A 20,678-nucleotide genomic window follows, 5' to 3' on the forward strand; every position below is an offset into this window, starting at 1 on the left:
GAGAAAAGGAAAAATGTGGAAGTTGGTGAAACCTAATGTGTGCTCATTGTCCAATTTCTTCCCCCACCCTGCACCATGGGCTGGGTTTTGTTTTACCTTCACATACTCAGTCCACCTTAAATTTTTTATTTTTGTACAATGTCTGTGGGTTCCAGTCTTGAAATATGAAGAAACAGATTTATGGCGGCTGCTGGGCACAACAAATTAAGTTGACAGTGATGTATGAGAGCATAATAGCATGATGATCCCTCTGTAGCGCGGCTGGACGCCTCCTGCTTCATTTGGCTCTTGTTAGGATCTGTTAGGCAGCTAAATAATGAAATTCTGCTGACTGATTTCTGATTTCTCTCTTCTTTCTCTTTTCACCTTTTTCTGAAACTTGCATTTCCCAGACCCATCCTAATGCCAGCAAACTGCCCTTAAAGGATTCTTTCACTTATGACGACTACAGGTTGGTCTGTCTTTTAATTCTTTTCTTTTTTCTTTTTTTTTTTTTTTTTTTTAATATTGTGAACTGTGGGACCCTGGAAATGCTTCATTGGTGGGAAAGCCCTATTGTTATTGAAATGTTAAATGTAGGTTTTGATACTAATACACTTTCTTAATGAAGAAAGTAAAATAAATATGCAGATGTTAATTGTTACAAAGGAATAGTCATTATGAGCAGTTAATTTAGCCAACTGGCACACATAGTCTGAGATTAGTAAGGTAATTCGTTGTTTCTTAAGAAAATAGTTCAGTTAAAGTACCAGGAGGTTTGGGCTTTGGGATTTTTTTTTTTTTTTTTTTTTATAAAAGTCTTTACCAGCACATACTAGTAAAACCTAATATTAACAGTGGCTGTTGAACAGGAGAGATGGATAACACAAGCTGTACACGTGAAGCATGAGTGTCACTTGGAGGTGCTATAGGGGGTGACATAATTAAGATAAAAATAAGAATAATTAAGATAACAAGAGCTTTAATTCTGTTAAGTGATTAAAATAGCATGCATAAAAGGCATTCATGAGGTCTTGCAGGGATTTTTTTTTTTTTAAGCCTAGTTCTACTTCTGGGTAAGTCTACGAAAGTGGGATTTCCAAAGCATGCCTCCTTCACTTACTGGGTCACAGAGGGACTCGCCAACTTACACATGAAGTGGTCTAAAATTTTGCAGATAAAACACAACAATTAAAAAGAAACATATTGCTATTGTGTTTCAAAAAGTGTTTGTATATCAGAATTATCCACAATTTTAAATTGCTTTTTTAGAAATTAAGTAGATTTCAATTTGATGGTATCTTTCTAAACAATCTCTAGTACTTCTGAAAAAAACCTTCTCAAAGTCTAATTCTGTATATTAAATACTTGCTAGTAGTGGAGTCAGTGGGTGTTAAAATTATTTTGACCTTCTGGTGGAGTTTATTTTTTTTCCTTCCGTCAGAAAAACACAGATACATGTATTGAGGTTAGAACACAGTGAAACTAAGATTATTCTTTTCCCTCTGGCATTTAATATTCATTTTTGTCTGAAATAAAATGAAAATAGAATTTTAGAAAACTGAAATGTTTAAGCTTTTCTGAAGATTCTTAAGTTTGAATAGGTAGCTGTCATTTCCTGTGCTTAACCTGAGTTAGAAGGGTTTTGCATGATGTTTGTGTGCTAAACTATGTTATGCTTTCTTCATTCTTTCTACCTGGATATCTGTTTGGGGTATTGGGGCTTTTTTTCCTCTTTATTCTGTTAAGCAGAAAATGAAGCGATACTCATTTAAGCCAAAAGTTCGCAAATTGAAGAAGCAGCACTTACCAAAATATCATGTGTGTGTCAGGTGATGACGCTGGTTTCCAGTTCGTGCAGTACACAAGGTTTTTACGAAGCAAGGGGAAAAACATCTCCTGGCTCTTACAAGAGCCTGCATGTAGATTGAGAGCTACTGCTGCCAAGCAGTACTTGTGAACTCCTCGGAAGCAGTCAGGAATAGCTGGCCCCGGGTTTGGGATGTGTGGCGAGAGCTGTGCGTGCAGTGAAGTGAAGGCTTGGGGAAGGAGAAGGTGACATGGGAGTGGGTCCTGGTTGAGGTAATGGAAGGTGCAAAGGTTCTGTTGCAAAGAGTGTAGAAGAGGGGGTGGGATTGCCATCCTGATTTGGGATTTGGTCTGTGTGCGTGTCTTGGAAACCTAGGAGCTGCTGGTTCTCCTGCAAGTGGTATTGCCTTCTACTGTTACTGTAGTCAGTGTGATCTTTAAGAAAACTTAAGTTTGGAAACTCACAGCCTAAATGATTGCTTTGGGTTGGAGTACAGCCAGTCATATATTAATGTTTTGAACATTGACCATCTAATGTTTTTAATTTTTGTAGATGGGCGGTTTCCTCTGTTATGACGCGGCAGAACCAGATTCCAACAGAAGATGGTTCCAGAGTTACATTGGCTCTAATACCTTTATGGGACATGTGTAATCATACTAATGGACTGGTAAGGATTTCTTTGGTGTTGCTGAAAGGCTTTAGGGCTTAAGTATTAAGCCTTTCAACTGCTGTTGAACAGTTTAATAACACTTTTCATTATGCTTCTTAACACAGGTATTTTATCTTCCCAAGTGACCCTAAAAAACTAATATCTGAAAGAAAGATTTGTCAGTTTCTTAAATGTCTTACGATAGCTTTTCAGGGAGAACTTCCTTATCTCAAGAAGACTTAAAAGTGATTGCATACTTGCTTACAGTTATGTCTCATATGCATAGAATGTGCCTTTAAAAGTTTTCAGTTACATGATACCTTTTTTACAGCCAAGTCTGAATATTCTTCTGACATGGAGTTTTTTTTCTGATGGGGTGAAAGAGATTCACAATACTGGACAGATTTGTTCTGAGAATAGGAAGGCAGACAGTGATGGAGGCTGCCTCTTGTAGCTACCGCAAGGGAAAGTGGTTAGAAATTTGCAACTAAGAAATACTGCCTGCTCTTCTAACCATGCCCAAAGAGCCTTGTTATGAAGACAGCAACAACAAGAACAAAGCCTAGTTCAACAAAAACAGTACATCTGTTACTACATCAAAGAAACAAAATGCAAAAAAACTACTTTAGGGCATATTAAACATTTAAAAGGTGACATATGTATATAGAAAGTCAGACCTGCTGACATTTTGGCTTATGTGAGCTAGTTCAGAAGATGAGGTCTTGATTTCATTAACAGGCTAGTTAATGTTGAAGTGAGGAAACACAGAAGAGGATGGTTTATCAATGTTATTTAGCCAGTCTCATGTATGCTTCAAAGTTCATGCTCTTTAATTGTGTTTCCAGTAGATGATATTATTTATTGTAAGCAGTGAATATGACCATACTATACCATATTAAAGAAATCTGGTTCTTTTGTGGGAGAGTTGACTTGAGTGTTAGGACAGCAGCATGTGTTAGTATTGTTGGTATAAGAAAAGCCTGGTTTAAATGAACAAATTGTAAAGCAAGTTGTTTTTCACTTGACATTTAGCTAATTTATTGTTACTATGACTGTACCAAATACAGCGCGGTAGGCTAGGCTACAAAGCTGCAAGTGTTTGGTGGGGGTTTTTATTTATTTTTTTTTCCCCTACTAAAAGGTGATTACATGTTGTTCTTTAACAGTGATTCTTGCCTTTTACTATTTGTTTTGCAATCTTATAACTTTGATTTAGCAATAAAGCTTGTATGAGAGTCTCCAATGTAAAGAAAATTGTTTAAAATTCAGGAATATATATTTTTGTAATATAAGTCTTAGTTGCAAGTATCAGTACTTCCTGTACCCTTTTCCTGCTGGGCATCTCTTTCAGATGCTTTTGCAGAGACTTGTCTGTATTCATTAGACAACTCTTAATGAATGCCTTCAAAGTTGGGATTAGGCGAAAGAGGAAGAGAATTAAGGTTCTGGGAGGGGAAAAAATTAAGTAGACTATATTAAAAGAGCAGCTAGTTATGTTGTTTTAATCATTCAAACTTCTATTTAAATTGATAAAGTAACTTTTATTTTTATTATGCTCTTTAACAATGGGTTTGATATGGAGCCAGCCTCTGGAGCCAAACCTGCTAGTGCAGTAGTATATCAGGGTTGGAAGCATTTTTTTAAGCTGAAGTGTATCCTAAAAGGCAGGGGGGAGGTGTGTGTATGTGTGTGCTGAACTAAAATATTTTGTGTGTGTATACAGACTTTACTAATTTGTTTTGTATTTCTACAGAAACTAGTGTAGATGGTTATAGATTTAGGAAGGATAGACAACTGTAATGTTGACAATGGGCTAAGAAAAGCTACTAAAGCTATTTCTGTTGTGTTAGTTTCCTTGTACTATTAGAAATAAAGGAAAAAAAACCTGCTAAGATAACTGTAAGCTGTAGTTTATATTAGAGTGAGATGAGGGTGCGTTCTGCTCTAATCATAGCACATCCCTTTAAAATACATGAAGGGAATTGTTCTTTGTTGTAGGAAAGTAGAAACAAAAGATGGCATTGTATACGCCCCTGTCTAGTCTATTCCAAACACAGTGCTGAAGCACTTCTTGAGTCAATTGGCTACTATAGGTCCCTGTTCTTGCTTTATTCCACAGGGGCCCTTTCCATGAGCTAGATAATAAAATGCTCCTTGGTTTTTAACTGGAGCTAGGTCCATCCAGCTTTTGCTTGCTTCTGCCACTATTAGTTAGATCAACCTGCCTCTAAGAACTATATCAAAATGGTTGTCTTCATGCATTTCTCATTGTTATTCTTTAGTGGGATTGTATTCTGACAGTCAGAGGTTGATTACCAGTTCTGCCAGAGCTTTAAATAAGCTACATTTTGCCTGTTGGGCTGGGTCCATCCTTAATCACTGACCAAGCAGACTATTGCATGTTTTATATACAACTTGAAATTCATGTATCAGTCTGCTTCAGAAATAAAACTGAAGGGATGCAATTTGTCAGCTATCATGTGGGAAGAAAAGTAAACACGCTGTTAATTCTCTTACATGACTGCTATTAAAAGAAAGAGGAAATAAGAGTCTAGCACTCCATTATGCTTTATAGAAAAGCCTTTCAGAAGCGCTGCTGGTTGGCTTGTGGTTTGTTTTGTTTTTTTTTTTTTTAAAGTAAAAAACAATCCCCAAAATGAGCAGTACTCTAGTGAAGCATGCTTGAACTGACAGAATCCTTCTCTTAACATACTGGAAGTTCCCCAGTCCTTGAAAGCCTCCTGTTCCACAGGCAGTTCAAGAAACTGGAATGGAGTTTTCACATTCAGAAGTATTTCATTGAGCTTACCCACTAAGAAAATTTCAGGACGGGTCAAATGCTGTCAAGAGTTCCTTTTTTGAATGGAAGTTGCGGTTTTTCCCAAGATGACTGTATTTGAACTTGGAAGGTACATTTGTCATAGTGAAGATCAATCCTCTAGCATTTGCAACCTGCAATTCAGTGTTAGATAGCCCTCTAAATGAGAGATCTTAATTAAAAATTGTTCAGTCCAGCATAGTGAATGTACAGGAATTTCTGTCTTCAAGTATTACAGCCTGTGTTTTGCAGTAGGCCATACTGCATGGCTCTTGCTTTTTCTTCTGATCTCAACATACCTCAAATCCATTAATAGACATGAAGTGATGGCAGCCAGGCTGCCTCAGCTTGTGGCTGCCGTTATGGATTTGCTGCATCGTAGACAAGTTCCCTTTGCTCACTTTGAAAGCACTGTTTTGGCTGACAAATGCACGCTTGATGGTGTAGGCACCATAAAATTATTAACGTGTAAACCATCAACCAAGCTTTCAAAATAATCCATGGAGTTCTGACCAAACTGCATCCAAGATGGGAATCGGGTTATACCGCAACTTACGTGTCAGACAGCTTACAGACAAGTATGTTTTCATTTGCAAAGGCTGAGAGAGAATCTTGAGCTTCTCCTAGGTTTTCCCCCAGGCCCAGAGCATATTTTTCCATAAGTTAGTTCTGTCTGTCAGTAGTGAATTCAGGATACTTGCCGTAAAAGTTGCTTCCTGACTGTTCAGCAGCTTACAGTCCATCACGTGGCTGCATCTATGCCTGCCTCTTTGGTAATACTGTTCAAGAACATGGTTTGTCACTTTAAAATAGTAGTACATTTTTGGGATAGCTTTACTTGTTAGTGTGACAACTTTACGGTTTTGTAATTTTTTTCGCAGAAGTACAGGCTTGTTAAGAGAATTTATCCTCTTCCATTGCCTGCTACCATCAAAAAATCCTTTTAGCATTTTAAGAGTATGACTTAACTTTAGATAAAGGGATTATTTGCAAGTAAATTATAATTCTCTGAAGATTGTATCCCCTAAAGATCCACAGTTATCTAATCCTTTTTCATTGAGAGATCAAAAATGTGCTAGCAGTTGAGGGATAAAGCACAGCATATAAAGCTGTCAGTGCCTTGCTCCCTTGGGCCTCATGGGAGTGACTAAAAACTCCAAAACTTTATAACAAGCTGCCAGCTTTAGCACGGGACTGTCTGCAGTCTATGGAGAGTACTTTCCTTAGAGCCTTCCGTTCACTTCACGTAAGTCATTTCTTCCCTTAGACTTCTTTAATGCAGAGATTTTTTTAAAAAAAAGATTGCTCAGGAATCATAAAATGATTTCTACCAGTAATACTGTATTGTGCAGAGAAAGAAATATATGCAATTGCTATTGTTAATATGTTTCCAATAGGACAACATTTTGTCAGTGGTGGGGGAGATAAATATGAAAAGTTAAAGGTGCTTTTGTTACTCTTCCCTTGGATAGATCACTACAGGCTACAATTTAGAAGATGACCGGTGTGAATGCGTAGCACTTCAGGATTTCAAGGCTGGAGAACAGGTAATGTGAACTATTGTCTACATAATTGTTCTTTAATTAAAGTTTTGTGGACACTTGATAACTCCCTACAAATTTAAATAGCGGAGTAGTATGGATTAAGCCCGGCTACCTTTGGATTTTATTATGCTGAGCTAATTTTGTGTGAAAATACTACCAAACTAAGTAAGTGCACATTTTTCAAAGTAAAATATTTTGTATTACTTGTTAGACCCCAACTTCAGGAGAGTTTTGATTCCTCATATTTTAGAGAAATAGCTAAAATATTTAATCACTGGTAAATGCACATACACAGACACTGAGTTTGGTATGCTGGATGAGATTAATAAAAGGCCAGATCCAAAGGACCAAAGATAAATAAATATATTTTAGACTTGGCCTGTTGGTTTGTCTGCAGTAGCAGATTGTAGTCTTTCTTAAAAATGTTGGGTTTATGTTTTCGTGTTAGTCTTCATTTAACAAGGGGTTAAATGCAGTATAGTTGCCAGTCATTTTACCCATGTTGCCATTCCTATGCTTAGTGAAAATAAGAAAGGACCTAAAAATATACTCCTTCCCTTTCGCACAGACACGCACACGTGTACACACCCCTTCATCCTGAAACCCAAATTACCAAAGCATGAGTCTTGCGAAGATGTGTGGAATAGTTCAGAATCCAGTATTTTGTTCAGAACTGCTAAGAAACAAAAATGAGCATTAAAACTAGTGATGCATTGAGGACAGTGGTTCCAGGAGTGTAGGAAATCTCTGGCAGGAGGGTTCCTGTGCTGTGTCAGCAGCCAGCCTAAGCCCTCCAGTGTAGTAGCACTTCGCTTTTCCTACTGCTTGCGCAATTGTAGTTAGCGTGGCCAGAAAAAGACTTCATCTATGAAACACCATGAAATGTTTTGTAACTCACACTCTTGAGTTATTACCTTTAGTGTATTATTTTGCCCGTCTTACACTTAATGTTTTGATCTTCGTTTTATTTATGTATTGTTACCTTCTTTTTTGACAAAGATGTGTCTGAAAAAATTTTTTAAGTATGTCTTTCCAGAGGTATATTTATCCTCATTGCTATGCTATACAGTGATTGTATATTTTTTTTGTGTTGCTCTTAGAATTTGTTATGGTAGTCAAATATTTGCTATTTTTTCCCCATACCGGTACGATGAGTTAAAAGGGGTCCACAGTTTTTCCAGAAGTGATCCAATTTATGATTTTCCACAGCTGGCAATGGATGTGTCATATAGCTGTTCTGGCTGCTCTCTCCATTTCAATTATAGAGGCTTCCTCTATTTTAATTTTATTTTAGTAGTTTCACTTTGTCTGCTATTTATCATATTTTTTTTTACATCTCTGTGCAAACTTTAACTGTTTTCAACATCATTAAAGCACTTTAATTATGTAATGCTTCAGTCTTTTAATATACTGTGCAGATGTTATTTCTTAGTTTCAGCACGAAGACTGTATGATCCTTGCTTTTACTACTAAAAATGTGAGGCAGCAGAAGTCCACAGAGTGTATCAAACACTGGCCTTGAATAAAGCAACTTTCTCGTTCTGTTAATTAGCTCTTTTGTAAAGCAGTTGTAGAGTGTAAGAGCATACTGTATAATCTACACATGATATGTGACTTAGTTTAATATGAGATGTATCACAGTAGTTTTAAAACTTCAGGGTTAGCAACTCTGTCATTAACCACTGCCTTAACATACCTAGGCAGGTCACTTGTTCATTATATGAGTGTGTTACAGTATAATGTTTACTGTAATTTAATATAACACTTAAGCATTTAGTGCTTAGGATAAATAGTTCTAATCTAAAATTGAAAACAAAGAAAGTAAATGGCACCATTAGTGTTGAGCCCTTAAGAGAACGCTGTGCCTTTCTCTGTCAGCTAGAGAGGAGCGGAAGCCTACAGGTATCCAGAGCATTGCTGTACCCTAAGGTTAAGAAGGGAGTTCTGTAGCTGTTGAAACTTTTTTCTGATTGACAATTCCATTATCAAACAAAAGGGGGAAATGTCCCCTTGATGCAGGAGAAGACAATTGCTACTCTGTCCCATGTACTTCATACAGCCTAGCCTTGAATTAAACACTTTCTGCAGGTTATGTATATATGTATATAAAGGAACTTCTTTTTTAATGTGAATTAAAGTAACATATTTGCTTTAGGTAAAGAGTTCAGATTACAGCACAAAAATAAATACTGGCTGAACACAGATCAGATGTCTCTGTATGATATACTTCGGTATATGCATGCCTTAAGGTAACATAAAAACAAAAGCAAAGTTGATCCATCAGCAGTGTAGGTTACTCTTTTGGGTGGACAAATCCGGGGGGGGGGGGAAATTACTCCAGACAGACAGTTTCTTTTGATGGGCCCTCCTTGTCTCAGATCTTTTAGCCTTTAAAAGGCATAGGATCTTTGAAAGCTTATTTCCATATACTGATATTTTATGACAGTGTGAGAAAACAAAGCGTTTTTATTTTAAAGCATAGAATGAACCTCTTCTCTCCTTTCAAAGTCTCTGTTACATTGGATATGTTTACACCTACCTCTAAAGTATATTGCCACACTATATACAGCATTTGAATCGATACCGGAAAACAAAGACTGTTTCTTTATATAACCAAATATACCGTGTACTCAGAATAGTAACTCTGTCAGGAAATAACTTTCAAATTATGTCAGTTTTGTGAGCTGATCTTAAGCTTTTTTCCTGTCCCTTCACTTCTCTTTTCATCCTTCTAGATTTACATTTTTTATGGCACTCGGTCAAACGCTGAATTTGTGATCCACAGTGGTTTTTTCTTTGATAATAATTCACATGACAGAGTGAAAATAAAGCTTGGCGTGAGTAAAAGTGACAGGCTGTATGCTATGAAGGCAGAGGTCTTAGCTCGTGCTGGTATCCCAACGTAAGTAAAACGCAATGCCATGGGTTTTTTAAAACATTTCCAAAGTATATATAGTGTCCAGTAGAGCATATATAAAAGCTGTTCTATGATAGTTTTCTTAGGTGTGATATTTGTCCTGTTTGTATTGCAAGTTAAAGTTATTGTAGTAATATTTACAGAAGTTCTCTGAGCAATACTATTATCTAATTTGGACCATATATAAGGAAAAAAGCCTTGGCTTTAATAACCATTTGAACAAAAACAGAGCAAGGATTAATTTGAAGCAATCTGTGGTTTTTCTTTCTTTCCTACCCCTTGCAGACATACTACAATGCTCAGTGTGTGAACCACAGCATTTTCCTTTAGTCTTTTCAGTCCAGAGGGTACTGTTAGGAGCAGCAGATGTGAAACATTGCATTTTCATGAATTTATTATGAAAGCAGTATAAAAATAATTTTAAGTGTAAAATTGTAGACATAATTGTTCTTTTCAGATACAGGTTAGGGAAGCTTTTCTTCCGTTTGAACTAGTATTACCTAAGTTTTTTTAAAAGTTACTTTTGCAACAGTGCATTTGATGTATACTTTAACATCTTTTATGTTGAAATAAGTTCAAAGGTATGACTATAACTTGCATTTACTGATGCTGTTTGATTGTGTCTTTTATTAGTTCTAGTGTTTTTGCTTTGCACTCTACTGAGCCTCCAATCTCTGCCCAGCTTTTGGCTTTCCTTCGAGTGTTTTGTATGAGTGAAGGTAAGATGTTTATGAATATAGCCTAATTTACATTGGGGGGAGGGTGTTTTTTAATGCAGGAATGTGATAGACATATAGAAAATTAAGCCAGAAGATCAGAAAATTTGAGGAGTTGAGATTAAAAGGGGATCTATAAGCTAGTGAGAAACCCAGTCTTTGGCCATGTTGTCCAAGGGACTATTTCAGTAACATAGGCCTTTCTGGAACTCCTAAAATGTGAGGTGATGGGGGTTTATAATCTCCCAGGCTGTTGTGAACGAGTGAGGTTTGGAGCTTGATCTTTAGTTCTTAGGTTTAAAAATCATTCACAGAACAAGATCACGTGAGACCTAGGGGTTTACATGCTTAAAATCGTAGCATATTGGCCATCGCTGAGCTGGCCAGAGCTACTGAATGCCTTCTTTGCTTCAGTCTTCACTGTCGAGGCTGGCCCTCAGGCTCCCCAGTCCTGGCTGGTAAGCGAGCTAGCTTGGAGAAAGGAAGACCTTCCTTCTGTTGATGTGGATCAGGTTAGGGATCTTTTAAGGAAGCTGGACACCCACAAGTCCATGGGCCCCGATGGAATGCACCCGCGAGTGCTGAAGGAACTGTCAGATGTCATTGCGGAGCCACTCTCCATCATCTATGAAAGGTCGTGGAGAACAGGAGAGGTGCCTGATGACTGGAAGATAGCCAATGTCACTCCAGTCTTCAAAAAGGGCAAGAAGGAGGACCCAGGGAACTACAGGCCGGTTAGTCTCACCTCTGTCCCTGGAAAGGGGATGGAACAACTCATTCTGGGTGTCCTCTCCAAGCAAGTGGCCAAGTCAAGTTGGTCTTTGGGAGATACAGTTATTAGGAATCATAGAACCCCTTGGATTGGGAGGGCTCTGGGGGAAGCCACCTCGTCTTGCCTGCCAGCACCCCAATGCTTTTTGGCTGAGCTGCTCCAACCAGTGGGTCCACAACCCCATCTTGATGCTTGGGGGCTATTCCAGCTCAGGGACAGGACAGTGTCTTTGTGTTTGCTGAACTTCAGGAGGTTCCTCTTGGCCCGTTCCTCTGTCTCATCCAGGGTACCTCTGAAGACTAATCCTGCCATCAAGGCCGTGAACTGCTTCCCCCCCCTCTGGGTTACCATTACCCGCCGACTTGCTGACGTGCCTTCCGCCCCTTGTGCTGGTAACTGATGATGCTGATGCTGAACAGGATCGGCCCTGACGTTGTTCCTTGAGCAATGCCACCTCTGCTGAGAGGGACCTGGGAGTCCTGGTGGACAATAAGCTGACCATGAGCCAGCAATGTGCCCTTGTTGCCAAGAAGGCCAATGGTATCCTGGGGTGTATTAAGAGGAGTGTGGCCAGCAGGTCGAGGGAGGTTCTCCTCCCCCTCTACTCTGCCCTGGTGAGACCCCACCTGGAGTACTGTGTCCAGTTCTGGGCTCCCCAGTTCAAGAAAGACGAGGAACTCCTAGAAAGAGTCCAGAGGAGAGCTACTAGGATGATAAAGGGACTGGAGCATCTCCCCTACGAGGAAAGGCTGAGAGAGTTGGGCTTGTTCAGCCTGAAGAAGAGAAGACTGAGAGGGGATCTCATCAACGCATACAAATATCTTAAGGGCGGAAGTCAAGAGGACGGAAGCAGTCTGTTTGCAGTGGTGTCCAGCGACAGGACTAGGGGCAATGGATGCAAACTGAAACACGAGAGGTTTCAGTTGAATATGAGGAAGAACTTCTTCACTCTGAGGGTGGCAGAGCACTGGAACAGGCTGCCCAGGGAGGTTGTGGAGTCTCCTTCTCTGGAGATATTCAAAGCCCGCCTGGATGAAGTCCTGTGTAGCATGCTCTAGGTGAGCCTGCTTTAGCAGGGGGGTTGGACTAGATGATCTCCTGAGGTCCCTTCCAACCCTTACGATTCTGTGATTCTGTGTGATTCTGTGATCGCTGCTAGAATCATTTAGGTATGGAATTGGAATATTCTGTACTGCAGGAGAAATATGGAAGAGACATTGCAAAGTTGAGTATTTTCAATATTTTGGTAATTCATAATCTAAAACCAACTTAGGTATTTGCAAACTGTAGTGTTTCTCTTATGTTAGGGGGTTTTATGGGGAAAATATATATACAATTAATAAATATTCACCTAATTTGTGCAGGTGAAACTTCTGATTAAATGTTTCTAATAGCTGCTTGCTGGTTAGATGCAGTTTGGGAGGTTATAGATGTGAGTTCTTCAGGACAGTGAGAGAATCTCCTTGCAGTTAGGGATGCTGTGCGGGTCATGTGGATTTTAATACCAGTAGGAATACTGAAGTTGTTAAGTTTTTGCATGTGCTCTATTTGCTTTTTTTAATAAAAACAACCTACCTTATATGGTTTCATGCCTTCACACTGCATTCTGTCATCCATCTTCTAGAACTTATTAAGAAATTAGAATAGAATGGACTAGTTCAGTTGGAGGGGACCTACAACGATCATCTAGTCCAAAAGCCTGACCACCAGGGAAGTAAATTCAAGTAAAGAAAATTTTAGGATGCCGATAAGGGGGTGGATTTTTGCCTCAGAGAAGAAAATATAGCTAGTAAACATTTTAATTGCATTACTCTGATACATGATTGTGCTCAGATTATTCATATGTCTTAAATACTGTACAAGAAAACTTTATTGAGAAACTGTATGCAGACAGTTTATTAAGTTTGTGATAGCTGCTTTGCAAGAGTGATATTTGGTAATTAAAAGATTAATGGAATTTGTATAATGTTAAGGAGCTGATTAAACATTTTCTACTCTGTGTGAGGTTTGTTTGATGGATGTCTTTTCTGACCAACTGTAGGGAGTTTCTGCTACTGAAAAAGTTTACCAAAACAGTAGGTAAAATAATTCCATTGCTATTTGCACACTCTGGCCTGTTCCTTTTATTATCAAAAAGTTCACTGAACCCTTTAAAGAATTACTCCCTTTTGTTTATCAAGTATTATACAAAACATTCCATCTCACTGTCACAGAGTTATGCCATGTATGAGAGGCTATGATATGTAAAGTATCCTTATTTCAGAGTGGAGCAGAAGGTCCATTTTCTGCTAACCTCAAGACTTCCAGTTGCCTCTCTGAGAAGAATCCTAAAAATAACCAGCATATCTGATAAGTCTTATTTGAGGAGACGTTTTTCTGTTAGCTGCTCAAAGCTCTTCTATTGAAAATAAATCTTTCTGCAGTTTGTCAACTGGCAAAGTGAATGATGAGATTGTTTTTAACAGATTTGTTTTATACTTATTGCAGAAGAGCTGAAGGAACACTTGATAGGCGAGCATGCTATTGATAAAATCTTCACTCTGGGGAACTCTGAGTTTCCTGTTAGTTGGGACAATGAAGTTAAACTTTGGACATTCCTAGAAGCCAGAGCATCCCTTCTGTTGAAAACCTATAAAACAACTGTGGAGGTAAAATTATCATTATCATGTAATTTAAGTGTCTGAAATGTTTTGTCTTATGATTGTAGGAAAAGATATTTTGTCCCCCATCTTGTCTTTACAAACTTTAATCTGAACGTTAGTACATAATTCATTCTCTACTTTTTAAAGTGTAGAAACAGATTTGCATTATCTAAGGAAAATTTTGTTAATGTAATTTTGTTAATGTATTTTTTCTTTGATTCTCCAAATAGAGGCTACCTGCTTTTTCTCTGCAAGTAAAATGGGGAATCAGTTTGAACTTGTTGTCTATTAGTTGCATTCTCCAGACTGTAAGGAAGTGTGCTATTATTGCGAGTGTATAAGTGAACCTACATGTTTCATATATTTGTGAAGTCTCCTGACTGCACTTGCTATGCAGGCTGATCTATGTGGAGAAATTTTTGGCTTCTTTATGAATTCTTGAGAAATTTCACCGGGACTCCCTGCAGACCCCCTCATTCGTGTATGTCCATTTGGCTCGGCCCGAAGAACCTAGTGTTGCTTATTGTTAACACGTAAAGAGAAAAGCTGAAGGATTTTTTTTTTTTTACTGTGTTATTTTTTACTAACAAACTTGCTTTGTCTTTTCTAACAGGATGATAAGTCCTTCTTGGAGACCCATGATCTTACTTCACATGCGATAATGGCTATCAAATTGCGTTTAGGTGAAAAAGAGATCTTGGAGAAAGCAGTGAAGAGTGCAGCTGCTAGCCGAGAGTATTATACCAAACAAATGGCAGATGGAGCTCCGCTTCCTAAATATGAAGAGAGCAATATTGCCTTGTTGGAGAACACTGTGGCAGACTCTAGACTCCCTATTGTCTTGAGAAACCTAGAAGATGTGGAAGAGCAAGGGGACTTAAAGATCGATGAAGCTATTGATGCTGAAGTCACAGAGAATGGGTTTGTAAATGGTGAAAACTCTCTATTTAATGGGACCAAATCAGAAAGTGAAAATCTAAATAAAGAGAAAAGCAACAGAGAGACTGAAGATGCCAAAGAATCTTCTTCAGAAAGTACTGATGAGGTTAAAGAATAGTCCTAAAATTTTACTTTCTTGTGAAATTAAATTAGCTGAAGTTTATGAACAGTGCATTTATGTTGGTGTGTTTCTTTGTTAACACTTCTCTTTCTGCAGAGAAAAATGTTTTTGCTGCTTTATATAAAAATGAATTTTTAAGTTATTTAAAAGATTTAGCATCCCTTTTCAATTAAGATTGCCATCTTGCTTTCAGGCAAAAACTGGTGAAAGAGGTGCCTTTGGAAGATTTTGCAGCCCTTTGTTGAACCAAATGTATTTTCTTCCTGGGGAAGAATTAAGCTCTTCTATCTGCTGTGCTTTTGTTGTTCTGTCACTCTGACTACCGAAATTAAAAGCTTGCTCTGCCTCCTGCCAAGAAAAGCAGAAGGCAGGACTGACTCGGTATTCAGCATGAAGGTGGGAGAGCAGTACAGCAGAAAACTGGATAAGAGGATCAGAAACTTGGGAGACTGGAGGAAAACCTGTTTAAAATCAGGTATGCCAGTCCAGAAAAAGGTAAGGTGGCAACCTTATGATTGGTAGTTTTAAATGTTGATGAGAATCCAAATTGTATACACTTAAAGTGATCTCTGAAGATTTCAGTTTACTTTGTCTTTTGTTTACTGTATAAAAATATCTCATCTTTCTTCTTCAGTCAGAGTTAGGCTGCTACAATACAACATTCACCAACTTTTAAAGGCTGACTTCTTTTTATTTCCAGGCGGTACCTTTTATTTACAAGGTTGGCAGTGCTACTGGAGAGTTTGAAAGCAGATAGGCCAAGCTACAGCTTTAAACTGTACTGTTCAGAGTGAGGTTGCTTCCCAGCTTCTTCAGGTTTTCACAACTAGCTGAAAGCTACACTTTTGACTAAACCATTATTAAAGGAAAATATGATTAATATTCCTGTCTGCTACTCCTTCATTTCTGTGTGGTCGGATGTAACATTGGATGTGACATGGTTACCTGATCTTACTCGACTTTGTCTTTTGGTTAAGATACTAATCGATGCTGTTTTCTTGAAGGAAATGGCAGGCAGGCTAATGTATTTTTGGCCCAAGTCCAGACCACAGCCAAGTCTGAAATACGCTTTGCCATTTAGATCATGTCTCCGTCTGGTGCACGTTTCTTGGGATACCTCTGCAAGTTAAGCAGGTCTACTGTCTCCAGCAGTTACGGTCACCCTCATACTGTATGTTTTAACTTCTAGGTGGAAACAATACAATCATAGCATAGTGCAATATCAGAACAAGGGTAATTCCAAGGCTTGACTTTGAAATTACCTGGGTATTGGGAGGAAAGGAGGGTGGAATATTTTTATTTTGTAGGTGAATGGAGAGGGGCATAAAGTGATTTAATTCTGTTCTCAAGGACTCTGTCTTTTACCTTTGTAAAGTTAAGTTCAAGATAATGGCTAGAATGCAGAAGCTTGGACAGTAGTTTAAAGCTCAATCCAAGATCAGTTGCAGTAAAATGTCTTCTGGCATATTCATAGTTTTATTAGACTTTGCTTCTTTTATACTGCAGCTTGGAAAATGTGTTTTTGCATAAATCTTTGGTGCAATACACATGATAAGTAGTGACTTTCTTTCAGGTTGTCATAGCAGTTTTGGTGTTCAGCTAGTATCAGTGCGGGGAAAATAGGAAACATAGTTTTTTAAAGAAGTATTTCACTAAGAATGGCACGTTGCCATTGCACCTTGGATATTGCTTCACCACTAACAAGATGCTGGACCAGTATTTTTGTAACTATATGCTGCCTTTGGTAGAATGTTATGAATTGTTGTCTTGACAGTTTAAATGTCATGCAAGAGTCATTACATTTCGGTTTTTATTAGGACCAATATTCCATTTCTGTTTCTGCCACTTACATTGCACAACATTGTACTAGATACTATGATGCAATTCTGAAACTAGCCTTCCCTGAAAATTATAACTGTAACTCATAATTTAAATGCTTTGATTCAGTCTGATACACTGTATTTTGTTCCAGTGTTTGCTGATATCTATGGCTTAGCAAAGCCTGTGGTCACCACGGGACAGAATGTGTGGGTTTTCCTGAATAAAATACGGTTCTACCATGTCTTCCCTAGTGAGTGTGTCATACAAACACAACCTCTAGCTGCTGCTGGCTGCTGTATCTTTTGGGGTCTGTGGGGAGAAGAATAACTGTCCAGGTGTACAGATAAAGATTAAAGGAGAAATAGCTGGCAGAAAAAAAAAAAAAAGAAGAGGGATTCTAGTAAACAGAAAGGAAAAGTGGTCTATTAAGCACATGGTCAAATTCTTACTTTTCATATGTTAGTGCTATTTAGAAAAATATGTTGCATACAATAAAAACAGTGAGTAATCTAATTTTATAACTTGCATTTTTCCTCTATGCATGTAATGGTTTCTCAGAAGCACTAACCTAAAACTTCAGCTTTTGAAAACTGAGGTGGAAACAAAAAAAAAATTGGCACTGATGAGCCCTTATTACCATCTGTCATGAAAACAGACCTTTCAAAGCATTTTAAAGTTAACTTTCTTCATAATGTTTGGTTAAGAGGCTGTTCACACTAATCCCAGGCTAAATGCCAAATTTTGCTTCTGTTTAGCTATCTGAAGTATTCCTGCAAGAAAGACATCACTTGGATTTCTCGGACTCCTCTCCCAAAACAAAAGAGGGGGAAAAAAGCCCTCTTGAATTCTGCATGAACCTACCTACTGATGAATCCTTTCCCTAACCTCCTATAACTTCTTTAGCTCTATACTGCAAAAAAACATCCTTATAGCCCTGTTGATAAAGTCAAATACACAAAATTGAGCAACAACCTCCACTCTGGGAAAAAAAAATGCTTGTAAAGGGCATAAACTCAACCTTAGCTGAAGTGCTGCCATGAGTGCATGAGTGCCGCAAACCTGGCTGTGGAGGTAAGATGGCTTAGGATCTTAGCTGAAATAAGTTGTGGTTTAGCATCTTGTCTAAAGTATTCCTTCCTTTGGACGTTGTTAAAAGGCCAGAAACCTATGCAACTCCCCAATAACTGCATTCTTGAGGCCAGTTTGCCTTTAGAGGGGAATGATCATCACGGAGTCAGGAAACTTGCATGTTTCAAAGGTACACTGGCAGATCTAGCGTACACAAACTGTTCTGCTCTAGTTCACATGTTTAGAAACAGCATTTAATATCTGCTGCTGCCACTTCTGTCTCCCTTATTTTATGGAAAGGCACGTGAAGTAATTATTAAACGTAATTTAAGTGTTTCGGTCCAACACAGTAAAAATGCTCCTAAAAATCCACTGCTTTTTTCCGATTTTACAGACTGAAAGTCAGTCCTTGCTATTTCTCATACTCTGTGCCAAACAGGAGTGTTCAGAAAAAACATTGCTCTACCAAATTTATCTGATGAAGCAACACCCATTCCTTTTTCTCTAGAAAATTTTAACTGCTCCTTGTTGAAGTCACATATGACCACATGATTTTCACGTAATTACCATCTATATTTAATAGTTTCTAACATGCTGCCTTCAAGTGCATTGCCTGCTGTACAAAGTACAGCACGCATATTGGTGACTCATGGGTAGAAGAGCTTCCATAGCATTTCTTGGTGTCAACATCTATTTTCTAACGAATGCCACAAGTTTGGAAATCATGTGGAGGATTTTTCAGTTAAAATACATAAAGCTCAATCCATACTTAAGAAGAAAAGCCACAAATGGTCCTGGATTCCTTTGGGTTTTGTGCCTCCTCAGGTTCACTGGTGTGTTCAGTGTATTACAAAATCGAATGAGTGACTGCTATCACGTTAGTGTAAGTGACATAAACTTGAGCATTAGTAACACAAATGAAATCTATCTATGATAATTTGTTTAGTGAAAAACACAAGTTGAAATTTTTGCCAAATGCCAAAGCACCTATCCTATGGTACCAAGCAGAAACCGAAACACCCTTTTTTTTTCTTTTTTTGTACCTTTTTGCTGAATATGGAGTGCTCTAGTATTTATATTCCTGGATTATCAGTAACAGGCTTTGAAATACGCTTGAATAAGCTGTTCTGTGTAGTGGTGTGCATTGGGTGGTATAGGTTACGCGTGTACATCTAACAAAATGTGATTTTTGCCTTGTATGCTGTCCTTAGTCATTAACAATTATCTTTATTTTCAGTGTATGTAGACGTCAAACTTCACTTACAAATTAAATAACATCTTGGGTTTTTTACATTGATAGCAGCATGAACTGGATCTGGCAGTTTACAAAAGCAATCAAGTTGGTCATCAGTGTTGCATTGCCCAGAAACTGTTGCACAGTCAGTGCTGGAACAGTTGGAAATGACAAAGCATTTGACTTCTGCCGTTGTCTCTGCTGTGGCTTAACCCTGGCTGGCAACTGAGACCCAGCCACTCGCTCACTCCCCTCCCTCAAAAGAGGCTTTTGAATCTGAGTCTTACATCTTCCAGGTGATTCCTTCTGTGATTGTGCTCTGAATTTTTATTTCTGTTTTTCTGATTTTTATTATTTAAAGATTTTTGGGTATGTTCACACAGAATGTTTTTTTTTTTAACTTCCCAATTTGAAGAAACTACACAATAATTTTCCAGTTAAATCCAGTTCAGACGTGGCAAAATAGGTAATGCTGACCACCACAACTTGTGCCCTTGAGTAGTTTGTTGTGAACTGGAATGAAACAGATGGGTAACCCTTTGAGATGACTTTGCTTCTTCAGAAAGGTGTTTAAAATCTGCATGAGGATAGGGAATAGGATCTTGTGTGTGTGAGGAATGTTGATTTCCTAGCTGAATCACCATTACTTATGCACAGGTTCTGATACCAGCAGAATTAGAGAATTGAACTTAAACACCTAGGATTTTATTTAGTATTAAGCATATGTTGTTCTTGAAAACTGGGCCAACTTGACAGCCCTGAACAGTTCACACAAGTCATTTGACCTCCAAATAGAATCAGCAGGGCCAAAACCCAAATTTCCCTGTAGCATCCCACTGCTCTTCCTCTGCCTGCCAAGACAGACAGTAGCTGGATTCCAGCGCGGTGCCTCATTTCACTTACAGGTGTTACCAGCCAGGTAACCGCTTGTTTTGTGTCAGGCTGGGGCCACTTACCTGTTCCTTGGATGCACTTGCTAGCCATGTGTGGTGGTTTGACCCTGGGTGGATGCTGGGGCCCACCAAAGCTGCTCTATCACTCCCCTCTAACTGGGCAGAGGAGAGAAAAGTAAATCAAAAGGCTCGTGGGTCAAGATAAGGACAGGGAGAGACCATTTTATCAGTTACCATCACGGGCAAAACAGACTCAACTTGAAAATAATTTATTATCAATCAAAATCAGAGAAGGAGAGGAGAAAAACTAGATCTTAAAAACCTTCCCCCCACCCCTCCCTTCTTCTCTGGACTCAACTCCACTCCCAGTTTCTCTACCTACTCCCCCCCAGTGGTGCAGGGGATGGGAATGGGGATCGGGGTCAGTTCATCACACGTTGTCTCTGCCACTTCTTCATCCTAGGGGAGGACTCCTCCCCTGCTCACGCATGGGGTCCCTCTCATGGGAGACAGTCCTCCACGAACTTCTCTAGCATGGGCCCATAATTTCCACAGGGTGCAATCCCTCAGGAGAAGACTGCTCCAGCGTTGGGTCCCCTGTGGGGTCACAAGTTCTGCTGGCAAACCTGCTTCATCATGGGCTCCTCCTGCCACGGGTCTGCAATGGCTTGCCAGGAACCTGATCTGGCTCAGGCTTCCCTCCTCCCTTCGGGCATCCACCTGCTCCAGCATGGGGTCCTCCATGGGCTACAGGT

General features: G+C 38.9%; 1 protein-coding gene across 1 annotated transcript; it reads left to right on the forward strand.

Annotated features, from left to right (window-relative positions):
- Positions 1–371: 371 nt before the first annotated feature.
- Positions 372–16,927, forward strand: SETD3 (SET domain containing 3, actin histidine methyltransferase; the record flags this gene model as incomplete). The annotated part of the gene is made up of 7 exons (XM_009640514.2): positions 372–451; positions 2,342–2,456; positions 6,729–6,803; positions 9,536–9,702; positions 10,351–10,436; positions 13,693–13,853; positions 14,461–16,927. Coding segments are annotated over 7 exons (1,128 nt in total), but the record flags the coding sequence as incomplete, so codon positions are not given.
- Positions 16,928–20,678: the final 3,751 nt, after the last annotated feature.

Source organism: Egretta garzetta, unplaced genomic scaffold, assembly GCF_000687185.1.
Source record: "Egretta garzetta isolate BGI_Z169 unplaced genomic scaffold, ASM68718v1 scaffold206, whole genome shotgun sequence".
Taxonomy (NCBI): domain Eukaryota; kingdom Metazoa; phylum Chordata; class Aves; order Pelecaniformes; family Ardeidae; genus Egretta; species Egretta garzetta.